The sequence below is a fragment of the Mirounga leonina genome, unplaced genomic scaffold (assembly GCF_011800145.1).
Source record: "Mirounga leonina isolate KUSES-001 unplaced genomic scaffold, KU_Mleo_1.0 Mir_454, whole genome shotgun sequence".
NCBI classification, from domain to species: domain Eukaryota; kingdom Metazoa; phylum Chordata; class Mammalia; order Carnivora; family Phocidae; genus Mirounga; species Mirounga leonina.
In genome coordinates, this window is record NW_023270763.1 from 4954487 (window position 1) to 4982022 (window position 27536).

The window sequence follows — 27536 nt, forward strand, 5'->3', positions numbered from 1 at the left end:
CCCGGAAGGGGCGGGGCACAGTGTCGGAAGCAGCCAATGGGCGGCAGGAAGCGGAGCCCCCGTGGGAGCGGCGGCAGAAACCGTCCCGAGTCCCGGAGGCGGGTCAGGTTCTGGATCCATGGAGCGGGCCGAAGGGCCGAGGTGAGCGGTGCGTGCAGTGTCCCCTCGCGGTCGCCCTCCCTGAGGCCCACGGCGTTCCAGACCCCGGGAAGGGAGGGGAAGGAGACCGCGGCGCTGGGCGAACCCGCTTGGAGGCCCCGGAGCGGGCTCCTCGGCGCTCCCCGGATCCGCTGGCCTTTGGGGGCGCTTCGCGGTCGGGGTGGGCGGGGAGATCCGTCCCGCTCCCAGGCAGGCTCTGCCCAGACGTCTGGACGCGTCCGTGGACTGCAGCCGGAGCGCGACATCCCAGGAAACTGAACTCCTTTCCTTTCTACCTGGTTTCTTTCTCTCTTTTTTTTTTTTTTGAAAATTGAGGTTTTTGGGGGGAGGCTTCAAGACACATGCTAATTTGCGTAGCCGCACAGTTTTTAAAAATGCAGAACTTCGCATCCCCTTGAGTATGTCACTGCTGGCTGGTAACCCAGTTCGGAGGGGCGAATCTCCGGCTAGCGCTGCTGCGTTCAGTGTCAGGTTCCTGAACCCAAATTCGCTGTCCGTGTGTTTAAATGTTTGATCCCCCGTCCTCAAAATAAATATTGGAAGTGGATTTGTGGCCTATGGTGTGTTGCCAAATAAGCAAGAGTCGGAGAAACTTCTTTCCATTTTGTGTTGTCATCTGCAGTTTTCTTATTTAAGGAAAACCTGAGTGAAATTTTTTGCAAGGTAGAACGAAGAGTAAAGATGTTTGTTGCTTATTTTATAAGGGTTTATTGAGGGTCTGCTGTGTGTTAGCAGTTGTGGGAGGCTACCCAAAGATTTCTCTCTCGCAGGGAGGCTCCTGGGTTCCATTAAACCCACATTACCAATTAAGCCGCTTACAAGAAATTGCTAAATTAGTGAACATAAGGAATGCATTCTTGGGATGAGCAGGGGTTTGCCAGGCAGAGGAGGAAGAGGGGAACGGTCTAGACAGACCTGTATAGACAAGGTGCAGTGTCTAAAAGAGCTTGTGATATTCAGGCAACAGTTTGCTGTGACTAGAATATAGGTAGAATTGGTGAACAGAGGATTGGAGAGAATGAGAGAAAAGTAGACGGGGGTCTGGTTTTTCTTTCTTTCTTTTTTTAAAGATTTTATTTATTTATTTGAGACAGAGAATGAGATAGAGCATGAGAGGGCCAGAGGGAGAAGCAGACTCCCCGCCGAGCAGGGAGCCCGATGCAGGACTCGATCCCGGGACTCCAGGATCATGACCTGAGCCGAAGGCAGTCGCTTAACCAACTGAGCCACCCAGGCACCCTGGTTTTTCATATGACTAGATTTTCATATAGCAGACAGTGGAATGCTAGTAGATGTTTTTTTTTTCTAAAGTGTATTTTTTTTTAGTAATCTCTGCACCCAATATGGGGCTCAAATCCAGGACCCCGAGATCAGGACTCCCATGTTCCTCCAAATGATCCAGCCAGGCACCCCTATGCTAGTAGATTTTTTAAGCAGAGAAGTTATTTGTCCAGGTGTGTGATTTCTGAAGTAACTGGTGGTAGCATGGAGGGTGGTTTGGAATAGGGAGAAAGTAGAAACAAACTGGTTGTATAACTCTTTAAGTAGGTACAGCAAGAACTTTAGGGGTTTTAGCCAAAACAGCAGTTGATAGCCTGGATTTGGAAGGGAGATTCAAAGGCTCCTGTGGAAATAGTTATATAACAGGTACCCAGTTTCTAAGATGGTTTTGATTTTCACATAAACACTGTGTATTTCCTACCATACCCTTGGGTTTTCAAATCAAGTGAGAAGTGTTGCTTTCACTTTTCAGAAGAAGATCCCATTGTTGCCAAAGATTATTGACCCGTAGGTTGAGGGGTACATGTGTTTCCTCCATGTAGATCCCAGCATAATTAAATTTCTGAATATCCATTGCATTGGAAGTGTCTATTCAGAAGATTTTTTTGACAGAAGTGTAAGACTTGTAGGACAACATTTATATTTGTGAATGTAATAGATGGATATGTTAATCTAATAAACGAATGCGTTAGACACATTAACTATTAACAGAGATGAATCATTTCCTGCAGTTAAAACCAGGATGAAAATACATAAATGCATACTCACTTTGTTTCTTGTAACTGGTGTCTTTAGTACAGAACTTGCTAAGGCCATCAAACCTATCGATCGGAAGTCAGTCCATCAGATTTGTTCTGGACAGGTGGTACTCAGTCTAAGTACTGCTGTGAAGGAGTTGGTTGAAAATAGTGTGGATGCCGGGGCCACTGCTATTGGTAAGTTTGGGAGAGTTTTAAGCCACAGGGAACCATCAGTTTATACTCTTTTATTCAAGAAACATTTGTGATTGTAATGAGACAATCAAATGTTGGTATCCTGAGAAATTTTATTTTTTAAACTTAAATTTAGCATCTCTTAGGTACCTAATACTTAGGTGGATAGTAGTAATAATAAAAGCAGTTAACGTTTATCATGTTCTTACTAATGTGCTACATGGCTATTTTTAAGATGCAGAACAACCTTATGAGATAGGAATTATTGTTGTTGTTATATTTTATCTGTTTTACAAATAAGAAAATGAAGGCACAGGAATTTACTTTTTTTGAGGTTCTACAGCTAGGATAATATTCTGGGAAGTCTGATTCCATAGCCTAATCTCTTTAATGACTATGTTAAAATTACCCTTTTGAAAGAGAGAGGAAGGAAGGAAAGAAAATAAAACTATTTTATCTGGGTTAATAAATTGCCAAGAAGACCTTTAAAAAAATGAAATATACCAAATGACAATAGTACATTGAAGTGAATATAGTTATGGCTCATCTTTGCATTAGGTAAGTTATAAATAAATACTGTCAGTATAAAGGCTTTTAATGCATCAGTTCTTTGAGAAATTAATATGTTAAACTTTTCAGATCTAAGGCTTAGAGACTATGGGGTGGAGCTCATCGAAGTTTCAGACAATGGATGTGGGGTAGAAGAAGAAAACTTTGAAGGCTTAAGTAAGTTGGATTTTTCTAATCCTGTTTTAAAATATCTGGGCAAAATGTTTCAAAAACTTTGAGTAACACTGTCTTAGGAAACACAAAATGACTTTTTAAAAACCAGTTACTTTGGTAGGTATTGTGAATATTCAGTGGCATATCACTTGAGACATCTTGGGTCTTACTGTGCACCTCTCTTTCAGCTCTGAAACATCATACTTCTAAGATTCAAGACTTTGCTGACCTAACTCAGGTTGAAACTTTTGGCTTTCGGGGTGAGGCTCTGAGCTCACTTTGTGCACTGAGGTGATACAATATTTTTGTCTACTAACTTGACCCCTCATAAAAATCTCTCTGAAAATGAAAACGTATGGATTAGAGTCATTGCTTATACTTTTCCATCCTGAAATGCCTCAAGCTCTAACTTCCACATTCCGTTTTATCTTACTGCCAGTCTGCGTGGTAATACTTCTGAAATGTAAGCAATGAAGCGAAGTAAATAGTCTTGTAAAAGAATTGTTGCCCTTGTTAAAGCAGTAACTTCTCAGTGTCAAATAGCACAAAGACTATAAGTTACAGAGAGGTCGGTTTTAATTTATTAAAACATTTAGGAAAAAATTTAACCAAAGTTCTTATTATATATAACAGATTCTAAATTTATGTGAATAATTATTTATACATTGGAGCTATAATATTTTTGGATCCTTGTGTTAGAACTGTAGGAATAGGGCGCCTGGGTGGCTCAGTTGGTTAAGCGACTGCCTTCGGCTCAGGTCATGATCCTGGAGTCCCGGGATCGAGTCCCGCATCGGGCTCCCTGCTCGGCAGGGAGTCTGCTTCCCCCTCTGACCCTCCTCCCTCTCATGCTCTCTGTCTCTCATTCTCTCTCTCTCAAATAAAAAAAAAAAAAAAGAAGAACTGTAGGAATAAAACTGAGAAATATATCTTTATTCATTAATATATAAGCTTTGAGATCTTTTGTTTTGCAGTTAATCCAAAAAACAAATATTGAAGCTTTTATCAAAACAGAACATTTACAGAACTCTCTGTCTCACTGTCTGTTAGGTGCGAAGCCTTAGATTCTACGATGACTCCTCACTCATAGAAACTTTCTTGGATGATCTCAGAGGGATCAGCATTTTTTCAGGCGGGGTTTTAGAGAACAGAAGTAAGACAATGAGCATGTGATGCCCAGCACCTGTGAATTTCTGACCCGGTGGCGCCTGCTCTCTCTCACAGTGATGTGACTATTTCTACCTGCCACACATCGGCGAAAGTCGGGACTCGACTGGTGTTTGATCACAATGGGAGAATTGTCCAGAAAACCCCCCACCCACGACCCCGAGGGACGACTGTCAGTGTGCAGCAGCTATTTTTTACACTGCCTGTGCGCCATAAGGAGTTTCAAAGGAATATTAAAAAGGTACAGTAAATCCAGAACCCCAGCTTCCCAGAGCCTTGGTGGTGTAAGGTACATACGTAGTAAAAGATCCCCCACACGAAAGTAAACTGAAGTTAACTCCTCAGTGAATTCTCTTCCCTGAATTTTTTTGGGAAGTGCTTAGTTTGCCTTTTCCCACCAAAGACTGAACTTCAGGTTGATTTACTCCCATCAAAGCACATTTATTAAGCGTTCTTTTTTTTTTTAAAGATTTTATTTATTTATTTGAGAGAGAGAATGAGAGAGAGAGAGAGCACATGAGAGGGGGGAGGGCCAGAGGGAGAAGCAGACTCCCTGCCGAGCAGGGAGCCCGATGCGGGACTCGATCCCGGGACTCCAGGATCATGACCTGAGCCGAAGGCAGTCGCTTAACCAACTGAGCCACCCAGGCGCCCCTATTAAGCGTTCTGACATGGGAATGGGTTCCTTAAGAAGTAACATTTTAATTTTATCTGTAGTTTTGTTTGTTTTTATTAAAGATTTTATATAGAGAGAGTGTGTGCACATGAGCAGGAGGAGGAGCAGGAGAGGGAGAGAGAGAATCTCGAGCAAACTCTGTGCTGAGTGTGGAGCCCGTTGTGGGGCTTGATCTCACAACCTTGAGATCGCAACCTGAGCTGAAATCAGGAGTTGAATACTCAACTGACTGAGCCACCCAGGTGCCCCCTATCTGTAGTCTTTTATTTTTATTTATTTATTTATTTATTTATTTTTAAAGATTTTATTTATTTATTTGACAGAGAGAGACACAGCGAGAGAGGGAACACAAGCAGGGGGAGTGGGGGAGGGAGAAGCAGGCTTCCCGCCGAGCAGGGAGCCCGATGAGGGGCTCGATCCCAGGACTCTGGGATCACGACCTGAGCCGAAGGCAGACGCTTAATGACTGAGCCACCCAGGCGCCCCTGTAGTCTTTTAATAAGATTATTTTTCTTGGTTTCCTGAAAAATGAATTATTACAACTTTTATGAATTTGAATGAAAATGAAGTAGCTACGTGTTATATAATTGTGCTTAAAACAGTTATAGGGACACCTGTGTGGCTCAGTTGGTTAAGCGTCTGCCTTCGGCTCAGGTCATGATCCCGGGGTCCTGGGATCAAGTCCCCCATCGGGCTCCCTGCTCAGCGGGGAGCCTGCTTCTCCCTCTCCCTGCTGCTCCCCCCTGCTTGTGTTCTGTTTCTCTCTCTGACAAATAAATAAGATATTTTTTAAAAAAGTAGTTAAAAACTGTGCATAAGTGTATATATATGTAATTATAACTTCATATAGTTACAGTTTTATAAAAACAAAGCAACTGGCCTGGGATGTGCGATCATATGTGCTTTTTGCTGTCTTCCTTGTGCTTTTCTGTTTTGTGTATATATATTTTCATAATCAAAAAGTTATTTAAATATATACAGCTAAAAAATTTTCTTGTAAAGCAATTTGAACTGGTTGTAACTATGGAATTTCACAAAAATACATATTTACTACAGGTAAAACTTATACATTTTTCTTATTTATTTATTAAAGATTTTTTTTATTTGTCAGAGAGAGAGAGAGAAGCAGGCGGAGGGAGAAGCAGGCTCCCTACTGAGCAAGGAGCCCGATGCGGGACTCGATCCCAGGATCCTGGGATCATGACCTGAGCTGAAGGCAGATGCTTAACCAACTGAGCCACCCAGGCGTCCCTTTCTTTTTTATTTAAAAATGAAAAAATGTTTGTATAGAAAAAAACTTTTTTTGTACCTCATGGTAAAAAATCAGTGCTTCAGAAATTATAGGAATAAAGAACTCGTACTTACCAGAGATGACCACTGTTGACAGATTGGTCTGTGTCTCTCCAGACTCCTTTTAGTTTCATGTGTTTATAAATCTTGAAAAAAAATTTTTGAGATAAGTTATAATTAACTAGTATAATGAAATCAAGCAATACAGAATATGAAACATTTAAGTAATGTAGAGTTGTATGTGGTAGAAAGTTGATATTGTTTCTGCTGACCTCCCAGAGTTTGGTGTATATCCAAATGTATATACAGATGTATAGAACCTTTATGCGTATGTTTCAATTTTTATCTTAACGATTAGGATCCTACTATATATTGTAGGTATCTTTTTTGGCTGACTCATTACTTTATTCTTTATCATTCTGTCGTGATGTGGGTATCCCATAATTAGCTCCTTGTTGATGGTTGCTTATTATGTTCTTTTTAATTTTTCACAATTATGGATTGTTCCAATGAACATTTTTGTAATATATATTTGTTGTGCCAGTCTTTCTATAAGAATAAAATTCTAGAGAAAGGATCACAAGGCCTAAGGGAATGCACTTTTTGATTTTTATAGCAGCAGGCATGGGGGTGCCTGGGTGGCTCAGTCAGTTGAGTGTCTGACTCTTGATTTCAGCTCAGGTCATGATCTCAGGGTTGTGGGATCGAGCCCGGTGTCAGGCTCTGTGCTGAGTGGGGAGTCTTCTTGAGATTCTCAAGAATCTTAATTCTTGAGATTCTCTCTCTCCCTCTGCTCCTTCCTTTCCCCTATCCCTGCTCACACTTTCTCTCTCTCTAAAAATAAAAAAAAAATAAATACAAATGGAAATAAAATTAGAGCAGTGGGCATGGACACTGTGGGCATGAGAGCGGTGTGGCTAGAAACCTAAGCCTATGAGTTCTCTTTTACACCATGTACAGAGATATACGTGGGAGATGATTCATGGCTCATTCTTTCAGGGATAATCTGCCTTAGTTGTGTGCTGATATGAGAACCTTCAGTTGGATGTTTTAACTTGAATCATTTAATTCTTGTAGGGTTAAAGTAACGTGGAGTCTTGCATTTGTGTTTTTTACACAGGAGTACGCCAAAATGGTCCAAGTCTTGCATGCATACTGTATCATTTCGGCAGGCATCCGTGTCAGTTGCAGCAATCAGGTCGGGCAAGGGAAACGGCAGCCGGTGGTATGCACCAGTGGGAGCTCCAGCATAAAGGAAAATATTGCATCGGTGTTTGGGCAGAAACAGGTAGTGGCGACCAGTTATTTAAGAAACATTTTATTGCTCTCGTGGCTAGAGCAGGTTTCCATTGTCCTTTCCAAAGAATAGGTTTCCATTGTCCTTTCCAGTAATTCATTTTCTTTTTTTAAAGATTTTTATTTTTAAGTAAGCTCTACGCCCAACGTGGGGCTTGAACTTACAACCCCGAGATCAAGAGTTGCACACTCCACGGACTGAGCCAGCCAGGCACCCCTAATAATTGATTTTTGAATTAGGTACTTACCGCAAAAATTATTATTATTATTTTTTAAGATTTTATTTATTTATTTGACAGAGAGAGACACAGTGAGAGAGGGAACACAAGCAGGGGGAGAGGGAGAGGGAGAAGGAGGCTTCCCACAGAGTGGTGCCCAATGTGGGGCTCGATCCCAGGACCTTGGGATCATGACCTGAGCCAAAGGCAGACGCTTAACGACTGAGCCACCTGGGTGCCCCCACAAAAATTAATGTTGAGAGCTGAAAGATTGTTTTATTTTATTCCAGAGAAGAAAACACTCCTTTTACTCTCCATCTGAAAAAATATGTTGTGGGCAATATATTGGTTATGGATAAGTACGAGCAAGTAGTTCATCTTTCTAATAAAAAAATCACAATTATTCTTATTGCCAAAAGCAGCCGTCGAGACTCTTTGTGCTCTTAATGTGAGTAGCTGACCAGGGAAAGAAAACACAAAAAGCCCTCATTCTGTATCTTTCTTTCTGAAGTTAGGTTCATCCTATTTTTGTTAGGAATTAACTGTGAATCTTGTTTTCTTTTAGCTGCAAAGCCTCATTCCCTTTGTTCAGCTGCCCCCTAGTGACTCCGTTTGTGAAGAGTACGGGCTGAGCCAAGCTGATGCTCTGAATACTCTGTTTCAGTGAGTAGATTTCTGTGGGGGGGAAATTGCAATCAAACGTTTTCTCTGGAGTTCTTTGTTTTTAAAGATAGTGATTTTAATGCTTATAGTTTCTTTTTAAAAAATTTTTAAATTTATTTAATTTATTTTTTAAAAGGTTTTATTTATTTATTTGAGAGAGAGCGAGAGAGAGCATGAGCAGGGGGGAGAGGGAGAAGCAGAATCCCCACTGAGCAGGGAGCCTGCTGTGGGGCTCCATCCCAGGACCCTGGGATCATGACCTGAGCTGATGGTAGACGCTTAACCGACTGAGCTACCCAGGTGCCCTTTTAAATTTTTTTAAACTTAAATTTAATTTGGTTCTTTTTTTTTTTTTTTAAGTAAACTCTACGCTGCAAGTGGGGCTCAAACTTGCAACCCTGAGATCAAGAGTTACGTGCTCTACTGACTGAGCCTGTCAGGCGCCCCAAGGCTTATAGTTTCTTATGTTCATTATAAAATTGTAGGCATTGTTACTGCTGAGAAAGAGGATTCCTTTCTTTCTTTCTTTTTTTTTTTTAAGATTTTATTTATTTGAGAGAGGAGAGAGAGAGCATGAGCAGGGAGGAGATGGAGAGGCAGGCTCCCCATGAGCAGAGAGCCTGATTTGGGGCTCAGTCCGAGGACCCTGGGATCATGATCTGAGCCAAAGGCAGACGCTTAACCAACTGAGCCACCCAGGCGCCCCAGAAAAAGGATTTCTGTAAAGGGTCTGTTACTTAATTTGTTCAATATTCTGGGTCCCTGGTGCATTTTAGGGAGTTTCCTGTTGAATTCACCTTTGTCGTAAAGACTATGTTTAGTGACCAATTAGAATAACTTTTAATTTACGTACATGTTGTGCTTTATGGGGATTCGGGAGAGCGTAATAAGAGGCTGTTCCCTTTAGTTCATGCCTTCCACAGCATCTTGTCCAGCATCATTACTTTTACTGTAAGAAAAATTGGCATTTTCCCTACTTGGGATTGGCTGTGGGACAGCCCATGTCGCTCACTCTCCCTCCACTTGCCTGTGACTTACATGCCTAAAATGAAAGGTGGGGACTCACTGTGGACAGTCTGTTCTTACGGAAGTGCGCATATCCCTGAGGTAGTTCACAAGTAGAGTAAGCACTTTCACGACACCTTAGTAGACAGGAGTTTGCTGATGGAGAGCAGATTTTTAAAGGGCAGGGAATGTAGGCAGATATCATGAATACAAGTAGTTGGACTCCCTAGACAGCCAGTGGGATCAGCTGGAAGGTTCCAGAATGTGAGTCTGAGGTGAAACTCATTCCATGCATGGAGGCCAAGAATTTAGTAGGGCAAGTGTGAGAGGAGAGCTGAAGCAAATCCGTTCTGAACCCACTGCATTGCCTGTGGTGGATTTGTTGACCGCAGGAGCTGTAGAACATTCCAGAAGGTCTCTGTTCTTTTTATGATTTATCAGAATGGAACACAAATACGCATTAACTGAAATGTTAATACTTAGCACGGTATCCTATTTTTATTTTGTTTTTACTTTAAGAACGTGCTCTCTGATGTGTTACTAACCCTTTTCCTTCTGGAATCCTGCCCTTACTGTATGAACATTGAACAGCATCTCAGGCTTCATCTCTCACTGTGCTCACGGTGTTGGAAGAAGTTCAACAGATAGACAGTTTTTCTTCATCAATGGGCGGCCTTGTGACCCAGCAAAGGTATTTAAAGATTTTTCTGTATTAGTCTTTTCTTTCTGACTTTAACTTTTAATTTTATTTATTATCTAATAAGGTCTCCTGACACAGGCAATTTACATGAAACGTAGGACTTTGACTCAGAAACATGGCTTTAAATTATCTTATTTCAGCCATTTAAAGAAGTCTACTGGGCGCCTGGATGGCTCAGTTGGTTAAGTGACTGCCTTTGACTCACGTCATAATCCTGGAATCCCAGGATCAAGTCCCGCATCGGGCTCCCTGCTCTAGCAGGGAGTATGCTTCTTCCTCTGACCCTCCCCCCTCTCATGTGCTCTCTCTCTCTCTCTCATTCTTTCTTTCAAATAAATAAAAAATTAAAAAATAATAAAGAAGTCTACTATACAGTTGTTTCAATTATGCATGTGTGTATGTGTATATACGTATCGATAACCGACATCTTTATTACCATAGAAATTACCACTATTTGTAGAAAGTAAACATCTCAGAACATTCACCATCATGGGGACTTTTCAGTCAAGACTGACACATGAGCATATGCTTCGTATTTTCTCCTCTTCTGTCCATTTTTCAGGAAAATTAGGGCCCAGATACCTTCTGCCTCATACTGAAGCTGGTCATCCTGATAGGGTTACATGGGTATTAGTGGTTCAGTTTTTTAAGATTTTATTTATTTATTTGTGAGAGAGAGAGAGCGCGAGAGAGAGAGAACACGAGCAGGGGGAGCGGCAGGCGGAGGGAGAAGCAGGCTTCCCCCTGAGCAGGGAGCCCAGTGCGGGACTCGATCCCGGGACTCTGGGATCATGACCTGAGCTGAAGGCAGATGCTTAACTACTGAGTCACCCAGGCATCCTAGTGGTTCAGTTTTGATTTTGCATCTTTAGCAACATTGTACCTGAGTCACAGGTTCTGATTTCCAGTGATACTTTAAAATGACTTCTAACAGATGTAGTTCAACCTCTGCATTTTCCACTGCATTATAGAAGGTGAGATTTTATAGTTTGTCTCTGACCCCGTTTAATAATCGCATTATAAAGTCATGTAAATACATTTCTGTGTACATTAGCATGTGTTTAATGAGCATTTAAATTGCACCTGCAGCATGTTAACAACACTGGAGTTAACATAACCAATAGATAAGGCTGCGCCTCTATCTTTTGATATTTCTTCAAAAGCGTCTTCGGATTGGAAAAAGATTCAGGCTTAGGGGTTGGTGATTAAAAATATCCCTTTGAGGGGCACGAGGAAACTTTTTTGGGCAATGGATATATTGATGATCTTTTTTTTTTTTTTTTTTAAAGATTTTATTTATTTATTTGACAGAGAGAGACACAGCGAGAGAGGGAACACAAGCAGGGGGAGTGGGAGAGGGAGAACCAGGCTTCCTGCTGAGCCGGGAGCCCGATGTGGGGCTCGATCCCAGGACCCTGGGACCATGACCTGAGCCGAAGGCAGACGCTTAACTGAGCCACCCAGGCGCCCGTTGATGATCTTGATTATAATCGTACTGACCTTGACTGTAAACTTACCAAAGTGAATACTTCGAATACATGTACTTTATTTATTGCAGGACCACTCTGCCTTGATAAAGCTGTTAAAATACATCCCTCTAGTTAGAACAGCGTGTTGGGGGACAGACATTCTTTTTTAATCTTTGTTTTTTATGTAGGTTTCCAGACTGGTGAACGAGGTCTATCACATGTATAATCGACATCAATATCCATTTGTTGTTCTTAACATTTCTGTTGATTCAGGTAAGTTCCACTGAGCTCTCTGCCACATTGGTGACTTACCCATAAAAGAATCAAGTGAAATTATAAAGCACTGATATGACCGGAAAGAGACTTTTGTAGCAATACTTACTGGCAATGTATTTTTCTTTTTTGTTTTTTTACATACAGACTTTTAATTTTATAGACTAATTTTTTATACAGGCTTTCCTGCTTTCTGCTTGAGACCGGGTTACTTGTATTATCAGAAAAATGTGACTTTTTCCTGGCACCCAAGGGAGAAAGCAAACTAAGTGTTCTCCCTGATTTTAAAAATAATGCATATTTTTCTTCTGATTGGGAAAATTCTAGTTTATTGTTACCTAGTATTTTTTCTAGGCACTTAAGAGATATGTACATGCCTTAAAAAAATAGGTAATGATATATATATCTGCTCATATCCTTTGCAGGGAGAAAATAATTTTGAGTAAGTTTGTATTAAGCTCTTTATCCTTAGACATGAATGTTTTCTTTCTTATATGTCATTAAAAATTATTAAGAAACATGATTTTAGTAGCTGCATTCATTGTATTCCAATATACTGATGTATCTTAAACTCTTTTTTTAAGATTTATTTATCTGAGAGAGAGAGCGTGCACGTGCATGCACAAGCAGTGGATAAGGGGCAGAAGGAGAGAATATCCAAACAGACTCCCTGCTGAGTGCAGAGCCCGACGCGGGGCTTGATCCCATGACCCTGAGGTCGTGACCTGAGCAGAATCCAGGAGTCAGATGCTTAACCAACTGAGCCAGCAAGTCGCCAGTATCTTAAACTTTTTAATTTTTAGCCTTTTTAAAGCTGTCTTCAGTTTTCAGAAATTTAAATACTATCCTTATAATTAAATTGTTATCTGTAACTTTGGTTATTACTTAAGATACATTTCTAGAACTAGAATTACCGTGTCTGTGACTGATCATGCTGTACTAATTCACTCATCTACCAGTGGTATACTGGGTAGTGTTACCTTTCACCAAATTCAGTGGGTGATAGAAGGACCTCATTTTAGCTTGTAGTTTTCTATCGTATGTTTTCATGTGTTTATTTGCCTTTTTTTTTTTGTAAATTACCCACTCGAATACTTGCATATTCCATCCATTTAATAAATGGTTCATCTTTTTCTTGTTTATTTGAAAGAGTTAATTTTATAGTTTATGAATATTAATCTGGACATTGCAATATTTTTAATCGTACTTTCAGGAGGCACCTGGGGGGCTCAGTTGGTTAAGCAGCTGCCTTAGGCTCAGGTCATGATCTTGGGGTCCTGGGATCGAGTCCCGCATCGGGCTCCCTGCTCAGCGGAGAGCCTCCTTCTCCCTCTGCCCCTCCCTCTGCTCATTCTCTCTCTCTCTGTCAAATAAATAAATAAAATCTTAAAAAAAAATAGTACTACCTGTAAGTGCAAGTGAAAAAAATAGTAGATGGGGAAATTTCTGTTAAAGGTGATTTTAAACACAAGAAGTATTTTTTTTTTTTTTTTTTGCCTTAGAATGTGTTGATATCAATGTCACTCCAGATAAAAGGCAAATTTTACTACAAGAGGAGAAGCTTCTGTTGGCAGTCTTAAAGACATCTTTGGTAGGAATGTTTGACAGCGACGTCAACAAACTCAGTGTCTCTCAGCAGCCCTTGTTGGATGTGGAAGGTGAGAGAAATACGGACAGCTTAAACTCACAGCTATTGTGATACTTCCCCTTATTTTTTTCCTGAGGGATAGTTTTTTTTGACACGGAACGAACTCTCCTCTTTAGACAGAGGATGTGTCACACTCGAAGTGTAGAGCTGCGGACGTGAGGAAATCTGATTAATGAGAGAAATGGCAGGCACGTGGGGCAGATCTGGGGATGTGGTCTCACCAAGACTCACCAGGACTCGTTTCTCTTTAGTAAACACCCCTGCTTCGCTGCAAGCCTTTTGTTCATTTCCAGAGCTCTGACAAAGCCGATTCTGACCACCTTTGCCCATTTTCTCATTTCTTTGATGGAGTGGGGAGTTTCTGGGGCCCTCCCTCTGCCACTTTCCCACACGTCACCCCCGTGCCTTCTACGCTGAGTGGCATGTTGGAATGAGCATTGCCACAAAGCTGATCCAATATCTGTAATAGTAATACGCACAGTTATTATTTCACTGGTCATACGTGATCAGCCATCTGTTTAAGTAGTTTGATTCTTTTTTATCCAAACCACGTGCAGCCGGGACATCTGGGAGGGGACCAGAGTTGAGGGCCAGATGCCCTCCTTGGCAGAGGGAAGAGTTGGCTGTTACCTCCCCTGATGGCCAGATCTGCTCCTTGGGGTGCATCCTGTCTTCTGTAGGCCAGCCTGCCCCGATCTCCGTGTTTGTATGTGCAGAGATGGAGGTGGTGGGTGCCCCTCATTGTGTCCTCCGAAGGGGGGAAGACCAGAGCTGCCGAGGGAGCTGAAACTAGGGTTTGGTGGAAAGCTAAGGTGGCAGATGAGTATTGCTCCCAGGGAGAGGAGATGGTTTGGGGATGAGGCTTTGTAAATGGAAGGTAGAGGAGTTGCTGTAAGTCAGGGGCTTGGGGAGGGGCAGGGATACAGAGCAGCTCTGTCCTCTCGTTCCCTAACATGCCAGGGGTGGGGAGAGGTGGGTTTGGAAGATAGTAGGCAGGCTCTCGTTTTGATAATCCGGGAATAAGGTGGAGGTGAAGCTCCCGAGGGCTGGGGTGGGGCATGAGCACAGAAACTTGGACAGTAAAGTGGCAGAGCTTTGATGTGGACGCCGGGAGCCCCCATCGGCCCTGCTTGCTCTCGGTGTGGGAGTGCTACGGATGTGGGTGTGCATGGGGATGGGGCGGACGATGGGCGGTTGCATACACATCTTTGTGGAACGGGCTAGGGTGGCATCTCTGAGCCCACTCACAAACACTTTGCCAGAGGCTACCCTATAAAGATAACCTGCTCAGAACATTGGGGCATCCTGAGGCACGGTTGAACCAACGTCCCTTTTCAGCCATTTAACTGAATACAGAAACACACATAAGGGTGTGAGCCCTGAGGTCAAGAAATAGCACCCCTAAACCACCCTGGGACCCCTTTTCTTACCCCCCCCCCCTGGTGGTGACCGTTTTCCTGACTTCTGACACCTAGTGTGTGGGCTTTTTTGGGATTCGTTTCAGTGTCTCGTATGACTCGGCCGTGTCACGTGGGGCACCTGATGGGCCCCCTCCCTTTGCTGTGCAGCATTCCCTTGTATTTCCATGCCGTGGTGTGTTTGTGGACAGTTGGGTCGTTTCCCGGATTGGGCTGTCGTGACTCAAACAGCCAAGAACTTCCCCGCCTGTGGCTTCGGCGGGCGTGGGTGCCTTTTCCCATGGGAGCCGCAGTGCCGTCCTGCTTAGATTCAGGAGCTCCCCCCGGAGGGTTTTCCAGAGCCATCCTACCAATTTCACGACCCCCAGCAGCATGTAGACACTCCTTTTGATCCTCGCCCTTGTGAACTTCTGTCGTGTCTTAAGTTTTTACCCGCGCTGGTGAGTATAGGTAGCGTCCCGCTGTGGTTTTAACTCGTGTGCCCTTTATGACGAACGTGGAACCGTTTTCATATGTTTGATCAGCCATTTGGATCCCTGCTTTTGTGAAGTGACTGTTCAAGTGGAAACACCCTCTGATTCCATTTCCGTGTAGCCCCTGATACTCTTCTCTGTTCGTTTATCTACTCAGGTCACGTAGTAAAAACGCACTCGGCAGAAATGGACAAGCCTCAGCCAGCAAAGCCGGATAGTCCCACTTCGTCAAGGACCAGAGGAGAAGAGAAAAGGGCAGTGACCATTTCCAGACTGAGAGAGACCTTTTCTCTTCGGCAGACAACGGAGGACAGGCCTGAGGGCCCGAAGAGCCCTGAACCAAGGCGGGTTTCCCCAAGACAGAAGAGACACGAACAGCTTCCCGGCACTCCAGGCTCCCTCTGCGCCCGGAGGCCCATCCCTGGCACAGACTCGCGCGGCCCCCAGGAGGAGATGATGCGTTCAGATAAGGGCCCCTGTGACCGCAGGGACAGAGGGGACACGGAGCAGGACTCGGGGCATAGCCGCCCATCAGCCAGCCCAGAGGAAGGGCTCGGCACCCCAGAAGTGGGAGGTCACGCCAGCAAGGAGTTTTCCCAAGGAAGTGTGGAGTCTCGGGAGGAGTCACCTGAGACTGACCGTCGCTCGGCAGACCCCGAAGGCCATCTCGACCAAGAGGATGGCGGTCGGACACGTGGAGTCTTGCCTCGGCCCGCCGACGTGTCCTCCTCAAACACAAAGCGTTTTAAGAAAGATGGAGTCCCTTTCAGTTCTGATGCCCACCAAGGGTTGGTGAAGACTCAGACCTTGTCAGCATCTCAGGTTGACGTGGCTGTTAAAATCCATAAGAAAATAGTGCCCCTGGCCTTTTCTATGCGCTCTTTAGCTCAACGAATAAAGCAGTTGCAGCACCAAGAACAGCGAAGAGAAGGCACACAGAATTGTAGGAAGTTCAGGGCCAAGATTTGCCCGGGAGAAAACCAGGCCGCAGAGGAAGAACTCAGAAAGGAGATAAGGTAAAGTTCTTCCTTAGGAGGATTTGTGCTCGTGACCGTGAGCTGCGGCAGGGGACAGGCTGATCCTTCCAGGCTCTGCTTTTGCTCCCCTGGGTGTCTTCTGCTCCGCCCGCCTCTCCTCTCCTGACTTAGGGCACGGGTGTGGCCCTCCTCGGCTCCAGGGTCTGGTCCTCCGGCTGCCGGACAGACGGACCTGCCTGAGGGCCTTCCCTGCACCACAGACCTGGCACATCCCCACCTCAGACCTGCCCGAGCTCCTCTCTCTTCCTTTCCCGGCCCCCTTTCTCTCTGCCTTCTCAGTGTTCCTTCTTGAAGATTCTAATTTTGGAGTCTGTCTCCACTCCATGGATTGGTCATTAATTAGCCTCACTGGTGCATCCTTGGTGATGCTTTTTCCATTCACCTCCTTTTTGTTGCCTCTCATGCGTGGCAAATTTTCTTTAAAGAACTCTTTCTCTGTGAAACCTTTCAAGAATCGTTTCCTTAGATTTTCTTTGCACATCCTTTCCATCACTCAAAGTTAATCAGTGCTTCCTTGACCCCCACCTCATTCCTCTTTGTGAATGTTTCCAGCTCACAGCAACTCCTCCCTGCACTGAATTCATGGTGGTTTTCGGAGACATTGCTATTTCTTGTTAATGATTTATTTTTAAAATAATTTTATTTTATTTATTATTTTTTAAAAGTTTTATTTATTTGTCAGAGAGAGAGCACATGTGTGTGCATGCACACAAACGGGGAGCGGCAGGCAGAGGGAGAAGCAGGCTCCCTGCTCAGCAGGGACTTGATCCCAGGACTCCGGGATCATGACCTGAGCTGAAGGCAGATGCTTAACCGACTGAACCAACCAGGCATCCCCCATTATTGATTGATTACCAGAAACTGTAATGCATTGTCAAACTTGTGATTTCCAGAGGATTGCCTCCGGTAAGGCTAAGTAACAAAGAGAGTTGATTTAAAGAAAACTATTAATACTGATAGTAGAAAATACTCATCACCACCACTTTGTTGAGAATAATCATATACAACGTTGTGACTTCTAAAAATGAATTCTCTTGAAATATTTAACTTTTTTAAAATGTTGTATGTGTTTTGTCTGAGCAGGTACTGACATGTGCTGTGACCTGTACAGAGTGCATTGAGATTTTGTGGCACTTTTAGTCTGGACCACTAGGCTTTGCTTAATTTTGACGATCAATTCTTCAACAGCAACCATTATATTATATTCCTTTGATATCCACAGTGCCTAGCTTACATTGAGAAGGGTTTTCAGGAAATAGTTCCTTTAACGCGTGTGTGATTAATGGAGGTGAACCTCTTCGGGTGGGCTCTGGGGCCTCTGAACCCTGAGGGATGCAGTGATGAGCCAGGCTCCTTGCTCACGCACACGCATGATCGTGGAACACGTGCTTGATGGGGAAAGACCTGGAAGGTGCCCAAAACGAAAACTAATTATACTTTCCCTTTGGATTCTTTTAGTCCTCTCAGTGAGTGAAATCAACTGTAATTTTTAAAAATAGTGATTTTTTTTAAAGATTTTGTTTGTTTGGGCGCCTGGGTGGCTCAGTTGGTTGAGCGACTGCCTTCGGCTCAGGTCATGATCCTGGAGTCCCTGGATCGAGTCCCGCATCGGGCTCCCTGCTCGACGAGGAGCCTGCTTCTCCCTCTAACCCTCCCCCATCTCATGTACTCTCTCATTCTCGCTCTCTCGAATAAATAAATAAATAAAATCTTTAAAAAAAAAAGATTTTGTTTGTTTGAGAGAGAGCAAGCATGAGCAGGGGGAGAGGCAGAGGAAGGACAAGCAGACTCCCTGCTGAGATCATGACCTGAGCCAAAGGCGGATGTTTAACCAACTGAGCCACCCAGGCGTCCCTAAAAATAGTGATTTTAAATCAACAAATATTCATCAATCACCTGTCATCATGGTTCTGGAATTTGGGTGCACATAACAATCAATGAGGAAGCTTGTTCGAAAAGCAGAACCTATGGCCAGCCTCAGGAGATTCTGCTTAGTAGATTTGGTAGATCGTGGGCGTGGGGCCCCGGAATCTGCATTTTGACAGGTACCCCAGTTGGTCACTTGGAGAACCCTGATCCACACAGTGGGCCCAGCATTTGCTTCTGGCCTTCAGTGCACGGCTGCTGGATCGCCTCTTGGTTCTGAGCTGTGGTTCTGCCGAAGACTTTTTCCTGAGACACATTCCGAGTGAAAGATTAGGCAGGAATTGAAGGTACTGTGGTCGTGTTTACTAGCTTTTGTGTTTATATTTTGAGTTATAACTAAATACATCAAGTCATAAAGTTTTGCTATGTTTTAGTTCATGTTTTAGATACACCTACAAAGACAGAGTGCCTGAGTCTTCGGGTCGGTACAGGTTCTTCCCGTGGGGAATCTACCTGGGGAGCCAGAGCACAGAATCAGAGCCAGGGAGTAGGCCTTTGTGCCACTTACCCGTGTGTTGCCTCTCAGCTCAAATCCACTGTACTTTGCCCTACTTTGCAACCCTGGCGCCTGGACCTTGTAAGCCTTCTTCCCTGGGGCGCTGCCAGGCTTTGTCAGTAGGGGGCGCTGGAGGGACACCGCAAGACACTGCCCGAGCCCGGCTTCTCTCCTTGCTTCTTGGTGGCCCTTGTCTTTTCCTCCTACAAGGCAGCTGCCAGCAGCAGGCCCAGCCTTGCTCACTCTCTTGCTGCCGCAGACCTAGCGGACTTATTTTTATCCAGTGGGCTGCAGGTCTGAAGCTCAGCCGGGGAGGGGGAGCGGTGCTCTTGCAGGAGTTCCTTCTTTGGACGCACTCCCTCATTCCAGGAGGTGGGAGCTGCCTCCTGCGTTTGCTACTCCCGTGTTTCTTAGCTAAGTAGTTAATCACCTTATACTAGTTTTCAGTACCTTGTGATTTTTCCCTGTTCAAATCATGGGTGTGGCTATTGTGTCTTGTGGACTCTGACATGGAATCACTACCAGGAATGGTCCCAGGAGACACACCCTCAAAGACAGCGTTTGGGGATTGGTTTGGTCCTGCCCTTAAACTTGAGCTCCGTGCTCGGCTCCTTGCCAATAGGAAATGGGAGGTTAGTAACCCATGGCCCACGGAGGCGTCACTGTTCGACTCTCACCCGTGGTTGACCGGTGAGGCACCCACCCGAGCAGGTCCCACAGGGGCCCAGGTGGCTTCTGTGCTGTGGGAGGGGCCTCCTCACTGGAGTGCTTCCAGAAAGAAGGGACTGTCTCAGGACCATCTGAGAACCAGCATGCTTTGGCGGCAGCTCTGACAGAGTCTCATGGCCTGTGGCCACAGGGCCGACGCTCATGAGTTGTGTGGGGTGGAGAATGGCAATGTCAGTGTCTCCCATGGAGATCAGTCGTGCTGTCTCCCATCTGCACTGACGCCTGCAGTCACTCACGGAGTTAGACTTCGGAACCACCCACCAAACGACCCGTTGGTGAGCTTGGCAGGTATCAGAACGATTGATACCCAGGATTGGTAAACAGTTTTATACACTGCTGGTGGGAGTGCAAAATTCTGTAGGTCTATCAAAGTAAAAAAAATGTACGTCCACATCTAGGGATTTATCGTATAGAAATGCCCCCAGAATAGTGCGGATTTATGTCCATGAACGTTTGTTGCAGCGTTTTTTTGTATTACTTGAAATGGAAACAGCTGGAATGTCCTTTAGTAGGGAATTTGTCAGACAAATTATGGTACATGCGCACAGTGAGTTCCTGTACGCCACTGAAAAGAACGAAGGAGATCTATCCATGTGGGTCAGAGAAAGCACCTAAGATGCGTCGTTAAATGATGGCAGTAGAACAGCATAAAGAATTAGGATTCCATTTTTGTATGTTTAAAACAACACGTAGACAAAGGTCTGGGAGGTTGTGTGCCAAATGAACAGTCGTAACTAATATATCTCTGGGGAGCTGGATGAATAACTAATGTTATCTTTAGAAAGTGGCATTATAGGGGTCCTGGGGTGGCTCAGTTGGTTAAGCGTCTGCCTTCAGCTCGGGTCATGATCTCAGGGTCCCGGGATCAAGCCCCACCTTGTCGGGCTCCCTGCTCAGCGGGGAGTCTGCTTTTCCTCTCCCTTTGCCCCTCACCTCGCTTGTGTGTCCTGTCTCTCTCAAATAAACAAAATCCTAAGAAAGGGAATCATTAGGAACTTCCTCTGTTTTATGTTTTTGTATTGTTTGTTTTGTATTACAGTCTATGAAAAGTAATCTTTTAAAGTTGTAATGTCTCATAATGAACATTTTCTGCATGCAGTAAAACGATGTTCGCGGAAATGGAGATCATTGGTCAGTTTAACCTGGGATTTATAATCACCAAACTGAATGCAGACATCTTCATAGTGGACCAGCACGCTACAGACGAGAAGTACAACTTTGAGATGCTGCAGCAACACGCTGCCCTCCAGGGTCAGAGGCTCATAGCGTAAGTTCGTTCTGCTGTTCAGAATTCTCCGTGTTGTCTTCACACCTGAAGTTTAAAACCTAAGAGCTCATATGTGTGTGTGTCTCTGTTTTTTAGCCACAAGCATCCCTATGGCAGATTTTTATACTTTTTACATAATAACGGTCATAGCTGCCGTTTACTGAGTGCTCGTTAGGTGCCAGGCACTGTTGAAACGCATTTACACGCACTAACTCATTTAATCCTCCCAGACCTACGAGGTGGCTGCTCTTCCCACCATCGCTTCACAGGTGATCACACGGAGGCGCGCAAACAGCGGTTAGGTAACTTCCCCAAGTTCATACAGCTAATGTGTCTTTTTTTTTTTTAAGATTTTATTTATTTATTTGACAGAGAGAGAGAGAGACAGCGAGAGAGGGAACACAAGCAGGGGGAGCGGGAGAGGGAGAAGCAGGCTTCCCGCGGAGCAGGGAGCCCGATGTGGGGCTCGATCCCAGGACCCTGGGATCATGACCTGAGCCGAAGGCAGACGCTTAACGACTGAGTCACCCAGGTGCCCCATTATGTGTTAATTATCAAGCCTTTTGCCTTTTCTGGTTGGCCAGAAAAATCATCTTGATGAAGGGCAATTTATGGTATGTCGTGTGTGCAGAAAGGCGGCCAGCCTATGTGTCAGTCCTCAGCTAGATGAGCTCAAGTCCCCTGATTAGTCACTGCAGAATTTGGTATTTCTCTCTCCTTTGCCAAACTGCCCGTTTTACACCGACCGCTTTACAAGGTGGTAGGGTGTATCATGTAAACCAGAAGTCCTTAAGCCAAGTTAGAAGAAGAGGTCCTGAATTTTTATTTGGGAAATTCAATGATGTAGAGAAATACACTCAGATCCCAACAGGAGTAGATTCTGGCGTGAAGAAATGTTTAACTACAACAGTCAGCAGGGAAAATACACTGAGTTTACGGAGTACTCCATTTCCTATGGAGTGGATGAATTGTTTATTTTAAGCAGGTGTAAATGGTAACAATAAAGACATTCAATAAGCTACTTTATCAGGGCGCCTGGGTGGCGTAGTCGGTTAAGTGTCTGACTCTTGGTTTTGGCTTGGGTCATGATCTCAGGGTTGTAAGATCGAGCCCAGCATAGAGCTCCGTGCTCAGCAGGGAGTCTGCTTGAAGATTCTCTCCCTCTGCCCCTCCCCCCACTCATGCTTTCTAAGATAGGTAAATAAAATCTTTAAAAAAATAAGCTAGTTTATCATATTGAATTATTTCTGCCTTTTTCATAGAGGTCTTTTATTTTTCAGCCATTTTACATAAATAATGTCTCGTTCATGGCATTTCAGGTTGACTCAGGTAATCACAGGCCACTCGGGGTTCCAGGTGGGCCATATTTTAAGGATAAAGATCATAGGTCCATCCTTTCCTACCAGGCCCTGCATGGTCTGGCCCTCCCTACACGTACCTCACCTCCTCGTTCTCCATGCTCAAGGAGACACCTCAGGACACCTTCCCTGACCCCTGTCTCTAGGTTGGTCTCACTTCTCTGTGCTCTTATGGACTGGGTGTCCCTTCCTCCTGATTGGCTGCGTGCTTTGTAATTATAGTTTGACTGCTTGATCAATGGCATTCTTCCCCACTGGTCTCTTACTCATGAGAGCGGAGACCTGGCCATCCTATCTTCTGCCCTTATCAGTCTGTCTCATTAAGGGCTCGGTGATTCCAGGACAGGTGGACGGATTGCCCAGCAGACAGATGGAGAGAGGAATATTGCAGGCTCGGAAGGGGCAGGATAGCAAACAAATGCTCTTTATTCTGCTTTCAGAGGCCTGTAACATAGCGCGGGAGGGAAAATGACATTTTCATGTTCTCCCGTTACCTTTAAGGAGCGGATTGAGAGAAGCCTGGGGTCATGGGGGTGGGTGGCAGACTGAGGAAAGCCAGCTGCTTTTGTGGTCATTTTAATTTTAATAAAAGAAGACGAAAGGGGAGTTCTCAGGCAGTTATGTGACCGGAAAGGCACGTAGCTCAAGAAAGTGTTGCTACTCATGTTGCTCTGAAAGGAATTCAGAGAAGCACGTACTGGTTCGGTTTCCCTTCTGCTTTATAGGTAAAGGTTTGACTTCAAAACTGGGTTTGAATCTCTTCTCTCTGTTCTTTCAGACCCCAGACTCTCAACTTAACGGCTGTCAATGAAGCTGTTCTCATAGAAAACCTGGAAATATTCCGAAAGAACGGCTTTGATTTTGTTATCGACGAAGGGGGTGAGTTATTAGGACTACGAGGTGTGTCCTGTCAGCGCTGGGAACAGTCTTTGAGGTTCTGTAGACCAGTGTATTTCATCGGAGATGGACACGGTTCCCCCGGAAAGCGTGTTTCTGCTTTCCCCTCTCCCGGCGTCCGTGGTCACGAAGCACTGGAGGGACACGTGCACTTCAAATAACCGAGTCTTCTCCTAATCTTATTCTTTTAGCTCCAGTCACCGAAAGAGCTAAATTGATTTCTTTGCCAACTAGTAAAAACTGGACCTTCGGACCCCAGGACATCGACGAGCTGATCTTTATGCTGAGCGACAGTCCTGGGGTTATGTGCCGGCCTTCCCGAGTCAGGCAGATGTTTGCCTCCAGAGCTTGTCGGAAGTCCGTAAGTAAAGAACGCTCGTGTGCCGGCACAGCGGCTGCGACTGCCCTCGGTCGCCGTATGGAACACAGCCACGAGCTTCTGTAAGCACGTGTGCCCCGGAAGCCGGGCCGGCGCTGTCTCTGACCTCTGACCCGTAATTGCAAGCAGCATGCTCTGATAGAGCTTTCTAGGCCCGTGGTCTGTCTGTAGATGGGGAGCAACATGGGCGGATGAGTGTTGCTCCTGCCGGCCCGAAAGGCCGCCGCACGGGGCTTTGCAAGTCCTTTGTCGGCGGCGGGCGCCTCATCGGGCGCCCTGTTGCACTGCGCGGCTCAGGCTGTCCCAGCGGTGGTGGCAGCCTGATGTCCAAGTAGGTGCATCTGGATCACCTGGCCCCGGGCGCGGCCAGGACGCGCTCCCTTCATCAGATGCTCCCTGAGCCCCGGCTGTGCGGCCTGTCCTGTCCATGTGCCGGGGACACAGGTGACAAGAAGGATGAGGTCCTCGCCCTTGCGGAGCTTATAGTTTAGTGGGGAGGAAAAGATGTAAGCAAAAATAATGACAACCTCCAACACCAATAGGTTCAGGAAAGAAGAACAGCGTGGGGCTGGGGAGTGGCCACGGAAACCCAGGCGAGCCGTTGAGGTGGCAGCCAGGGAAGGGCTTTCCGAGGAGGGGGCATCTGAGCTGATGCCTGGAAGGGGACATGGAGCCCCTTGGGGATGAGCCCTCGTAACAGAGGAAACAGCAAGTGCGAAGACGGGGAGGTGGTCGGATGGGGGTGTTTGAACCCAGCCCGAGACTGCCCGTGTGATGGGAGCGGGGCCAGGATGCGAGCGCAGCGGCGTCCGGGGCCCCCCAACATGGGGTCTGGCGGTCCCGGTGGGCCCCTGGGAGCTCGCACTGCACGGAGGCTGTGATGACCGAGGGCGGGCCGTTGCAACGGCGCCCGGTGAGGTGCCTGCCGCCGACGGAAGGACTTGCAAAGCCGTTGCTAGAGCGGAGAGAGGGCGGTGGGGAAAGCAACGGCTTGCTCACTTTTGGGGGGCGGGTGGCCTAAAAGCTGTGTTGTAAGAGGTCCCGTCAGGCTGTAACTGGACGTGGTCTGAAAGCGGTCAGATTAATGAATCAGAGCTCAGGGCAGTGTCAGTGCCGGAGGGAAAACTCGGGGCACTTTACAACCTTGGGGTTGGATGACGTTACTCCAGGGAGCGGGGTACTTAGAGCAGAGAGCGAGGGCCCGGATCCGCCTTTCAGCTGCGGGGCTTTGTTCGATGAAGTGCCCTGATCCTGGGGTGAGTGGGAGGCCGCGCACATGGGCCTGTGCTAACAGCCAGGCATCTTAGAACCCTGTCTCAACGTGCCTCAGAGCTCCCTCTGCACCCCGGCAGGCCCTTGGTGCTGCAGCTCTCCCTCGTCCCGTGTGCTGAGCCTTGTGGGCTCCCCTCTGCCGCACCCCAAGGGGCCCGAGCTCCGCCCTGCCGGCCCTTCAGCCCTGTCTGCTCGCTCAGCTCCAGCCACACAGGCCACCTTCCAGGTCCGCGGCCGCTCCAGCCTTCCTCCCGTCTCACCTCCCTCCTTCACGGACCTGGCTCCCCCCTGTCCTCGGCTCCCCCTGAGCACCCCTCTGAAGCAGCCTCTCCCAGGCCCTCGGGCACAGCCCCCTGCGTGATAGTTGCCTGTTTCTCTCCAACGTGGCAGAGCCCTGCTGCGTATCCTACCTCTGGGGCGGTGCGTGGCACGCGGAAGAAGGAAGAGGACGCATAGGCTCAGGCTTGTCGCCTCTCACCGTCTCTTCTTGTTTCTCAGGGGCTCAGTTTCTCTGTGTTTGCGTGGACCCCGCTCATCACCACGTGTATGTCAGGTAGAGAAATGTGCTATGGAGAAAAGCAGGGTGAGGGCCACAGAGGGACAGACGGGGAGCTCCTGAGAGGAGTCAGGGACAGAAGCCTGAAGGGAGGGGCAGTGAGACATGCAAGTATCTGGGGATGGAGTCTCCTGGGCAGAGGGCATAGCCGGTGCCAAGGTCCTGGGGCAGGTGCTTGTGGAGTCCATCTATAAGAGATGGACTGCTGGAGTGGGGGCAGGGAGGGATGTGTGCTTACAGGTGCAGGCACTAAGGCCAGGGAGGGCCAAATCGGGTGATGCATGGGGGCTCTTATCCAGGTGAGAGGCAAGAGCTGAGAAGGTGAGCCATGTATGTGATCTGACGTGCCTTTTTTTTTTAAAGATAGGAGCGCCTGGGTGGCTCAGTCGTTAAGTGTCTGCCTTTGGCTCAGGCCATGATCCCGGGGTCCTGGGATCGAGTCCCATGTCCGGCTTCCTGCTCAGCGGGAAGCCTGCTTTTCTCCCTCTGCTGCTTCCCCTGCTTGTGTTCCCTCTCTCGCTTTCTCTCTCTCTCTCAAATAAATAAAATCTTTAAAAAAATAAATAAATAAAAGGAATTGCGGGCTGCTGAGTGGAGAACAGCTGGAAGAGGGCCTCAGGGAGGCCTGTTAGGAGGCCCTGCGGTCGCCGAGGTGACAGGTCGGGGCCGTGGGTCAGAGGCCATGGTGGAGCCGCTGAGACTGGTGGGATCCTGGGCAGGTTTGGTGGGCGTCTCCAGCCGAGGTCTGACGCTGTGCAGGAGTCACCGAGGGGCTGGATTTCCCAAAAAGGTGGGGGCCTGAGATGGAAGAGGGTAGGTAAAGTTCCTTGGAGGAAGATTTCTCGGGGAATGTTGTTGAGTTGTAATCTTGTCCATCTTTGTTTCAGAGAAAAATGAAAACCAATAAACTTTATTTTGCTGTGTCTCCTATTCAGGTGATGATTGGAACTGCTCTTAACACAAGCGAGATGAAGAAACTCATTACCCACATGGGCGAGATGGACCATCCCTGGAACTGTCCCCACGGAAGGCCGACCATGAGACACGTTGCCAACCTGGATGTCATTTCTTAAAGCTGACAGTGCTTCTCATTTTATAGAACTACACATTTTATTGCAGATTTTTCTGTTTCCAAAAGCAGGGTTTTTAACTAGTCACTTCTTGTTTGCAAATGAACCTGCTGTTTTAAAAAAAATGACCAGATCCTTAGAAGTGATCTTGAGAACCTTTTCAAACCACATGGAGCATTGCTTGTGATGTTTTTTGTTCTGCACTTGAATGTGTGCACGTGTACAAGCAAGAGCACGTCCCAGAAATAGGAAGAACGCCTCGAAAGTCACTGAGGCCTCTGCTCAGCAGCCTGCGCTATTTTAGTCTGCAGCTTTTGGCCTGTAAAATGATTAAATTCATAATGGTTTAATTTCATAAAATCATGGTCCTTTTGGATTAGTGGCTGTCAATCCTAACGCACATTAAATTAAAAAAAAAAGTAACAAAACCCAACTGGAAGAAAATGGCCCAGGTGGGGCCTGGGGTCACTATTTTTAAATGAGCCCCGGTGCAGCCTGGGTGGCAAAGCGCTGTCGTAGGCAAGGGGAAATAAAAGGTTGATTTTTCTCTCACCTTTAATGTTGCGATTTCCTTTCCTTGGGGCATGGATTGCAGGGTATTCTTGTTACTGGCCCTCCGTGGTACTGGAGAGAGCAGAAACTGTTGTCAAATAGTTTTTCATGGAATCTCGTCCCGTTTGAACCCAGCCAGAGACGGAGGTCAGAGTACCCTCTGTGGGCCCAGAAGGCTGTTGGTGTACGGTGACCAGTGTGGACCAGCCGCCCTGTGCTCACCCACCCTCCCAGCTTCCGTTTGCAAACGTAGAATTCTTCAGATGTCATGAGACAATCAAGTAATCACTGTCATGTGTCAAACACTGCAGCTGTGCCCTTCTGCAGGCGCTCATTTGATAATTGCAGGAACTCTGCAAATTGGGGTCTGGTAGGCACCACCTCCATCTCCACCGCCAGGACTGCTGTGGCCTAATCTGAGAACCCTCAAATGTGTGACCTAAATGGCCAGAGGGGGCTCTGAAGATGTGGTTGAGGGAGGGGTCACAAAATGGGGCAAGTATCCTGGATTGGCTGGGTAGATTACCCCACCCAGTCTAGCCCCTGTCTTAAAAGTTGGAGAACCTCGCTCAGCTGATACCGAAGATGTAGGAAGGCCACCTCTAG

The 27536-nt window shown here is 46.2% G+C and overlaps 1 protein-coding gene across 5 annotated transcripts; it reads left to right on the forward strand.

Moving 5' to 3' along the window:
* The first annotated feature begins 11 nt into the window (after positions 1-11).
* On the forward strand, positions 12-26937 carry PMS2 (PMS1 homolog 2, mismatch repair system component). Of its 5 annotated transcripts, XM_034988350.1 has the most exons (15): positions 17-141; positions 2236-2375; positions 3012-3098; positions 3284-3386; positions 4320-4503; positions 7349-7516; positions 8308-8405; positions 10002-10101; positions 11768-11852; positions 13355-13510; positions 15549-16407; positions 20679-20846; positions 22983-23083; positions 23293-23462; positions 26244-26937. In XM_034988350.1, the coding sequence occupies exons 1-15, from the start codon at positions 119-121 to the stop codon at positions 26379-26381; spliced, it is 2580 nt and encodes an 859-aa protein (XP_034844241.1). In that variant the 5' UTR covers positions 17-118; the 3' UTR covers positions 26382-26937. The 5 variants fall into 5 exon arrangements, with proteins under 5 accessions (XP_034844242.1, XP_034844241.1, XP_034844244.1 ...); XM_034988349.1 differs by lacking the exon at positions 17-141 and having other exon boundaries at positions 1350-2375; XM_034988351.1 differs by lacking the exons at positions 2236-2375; positions 3012-3098; positions 3284-3386 and having other exon boundaries at positions 12-141.
* The last annotated feature ends 599 nt before the right edge of the window (positions 26938-27536 follow it).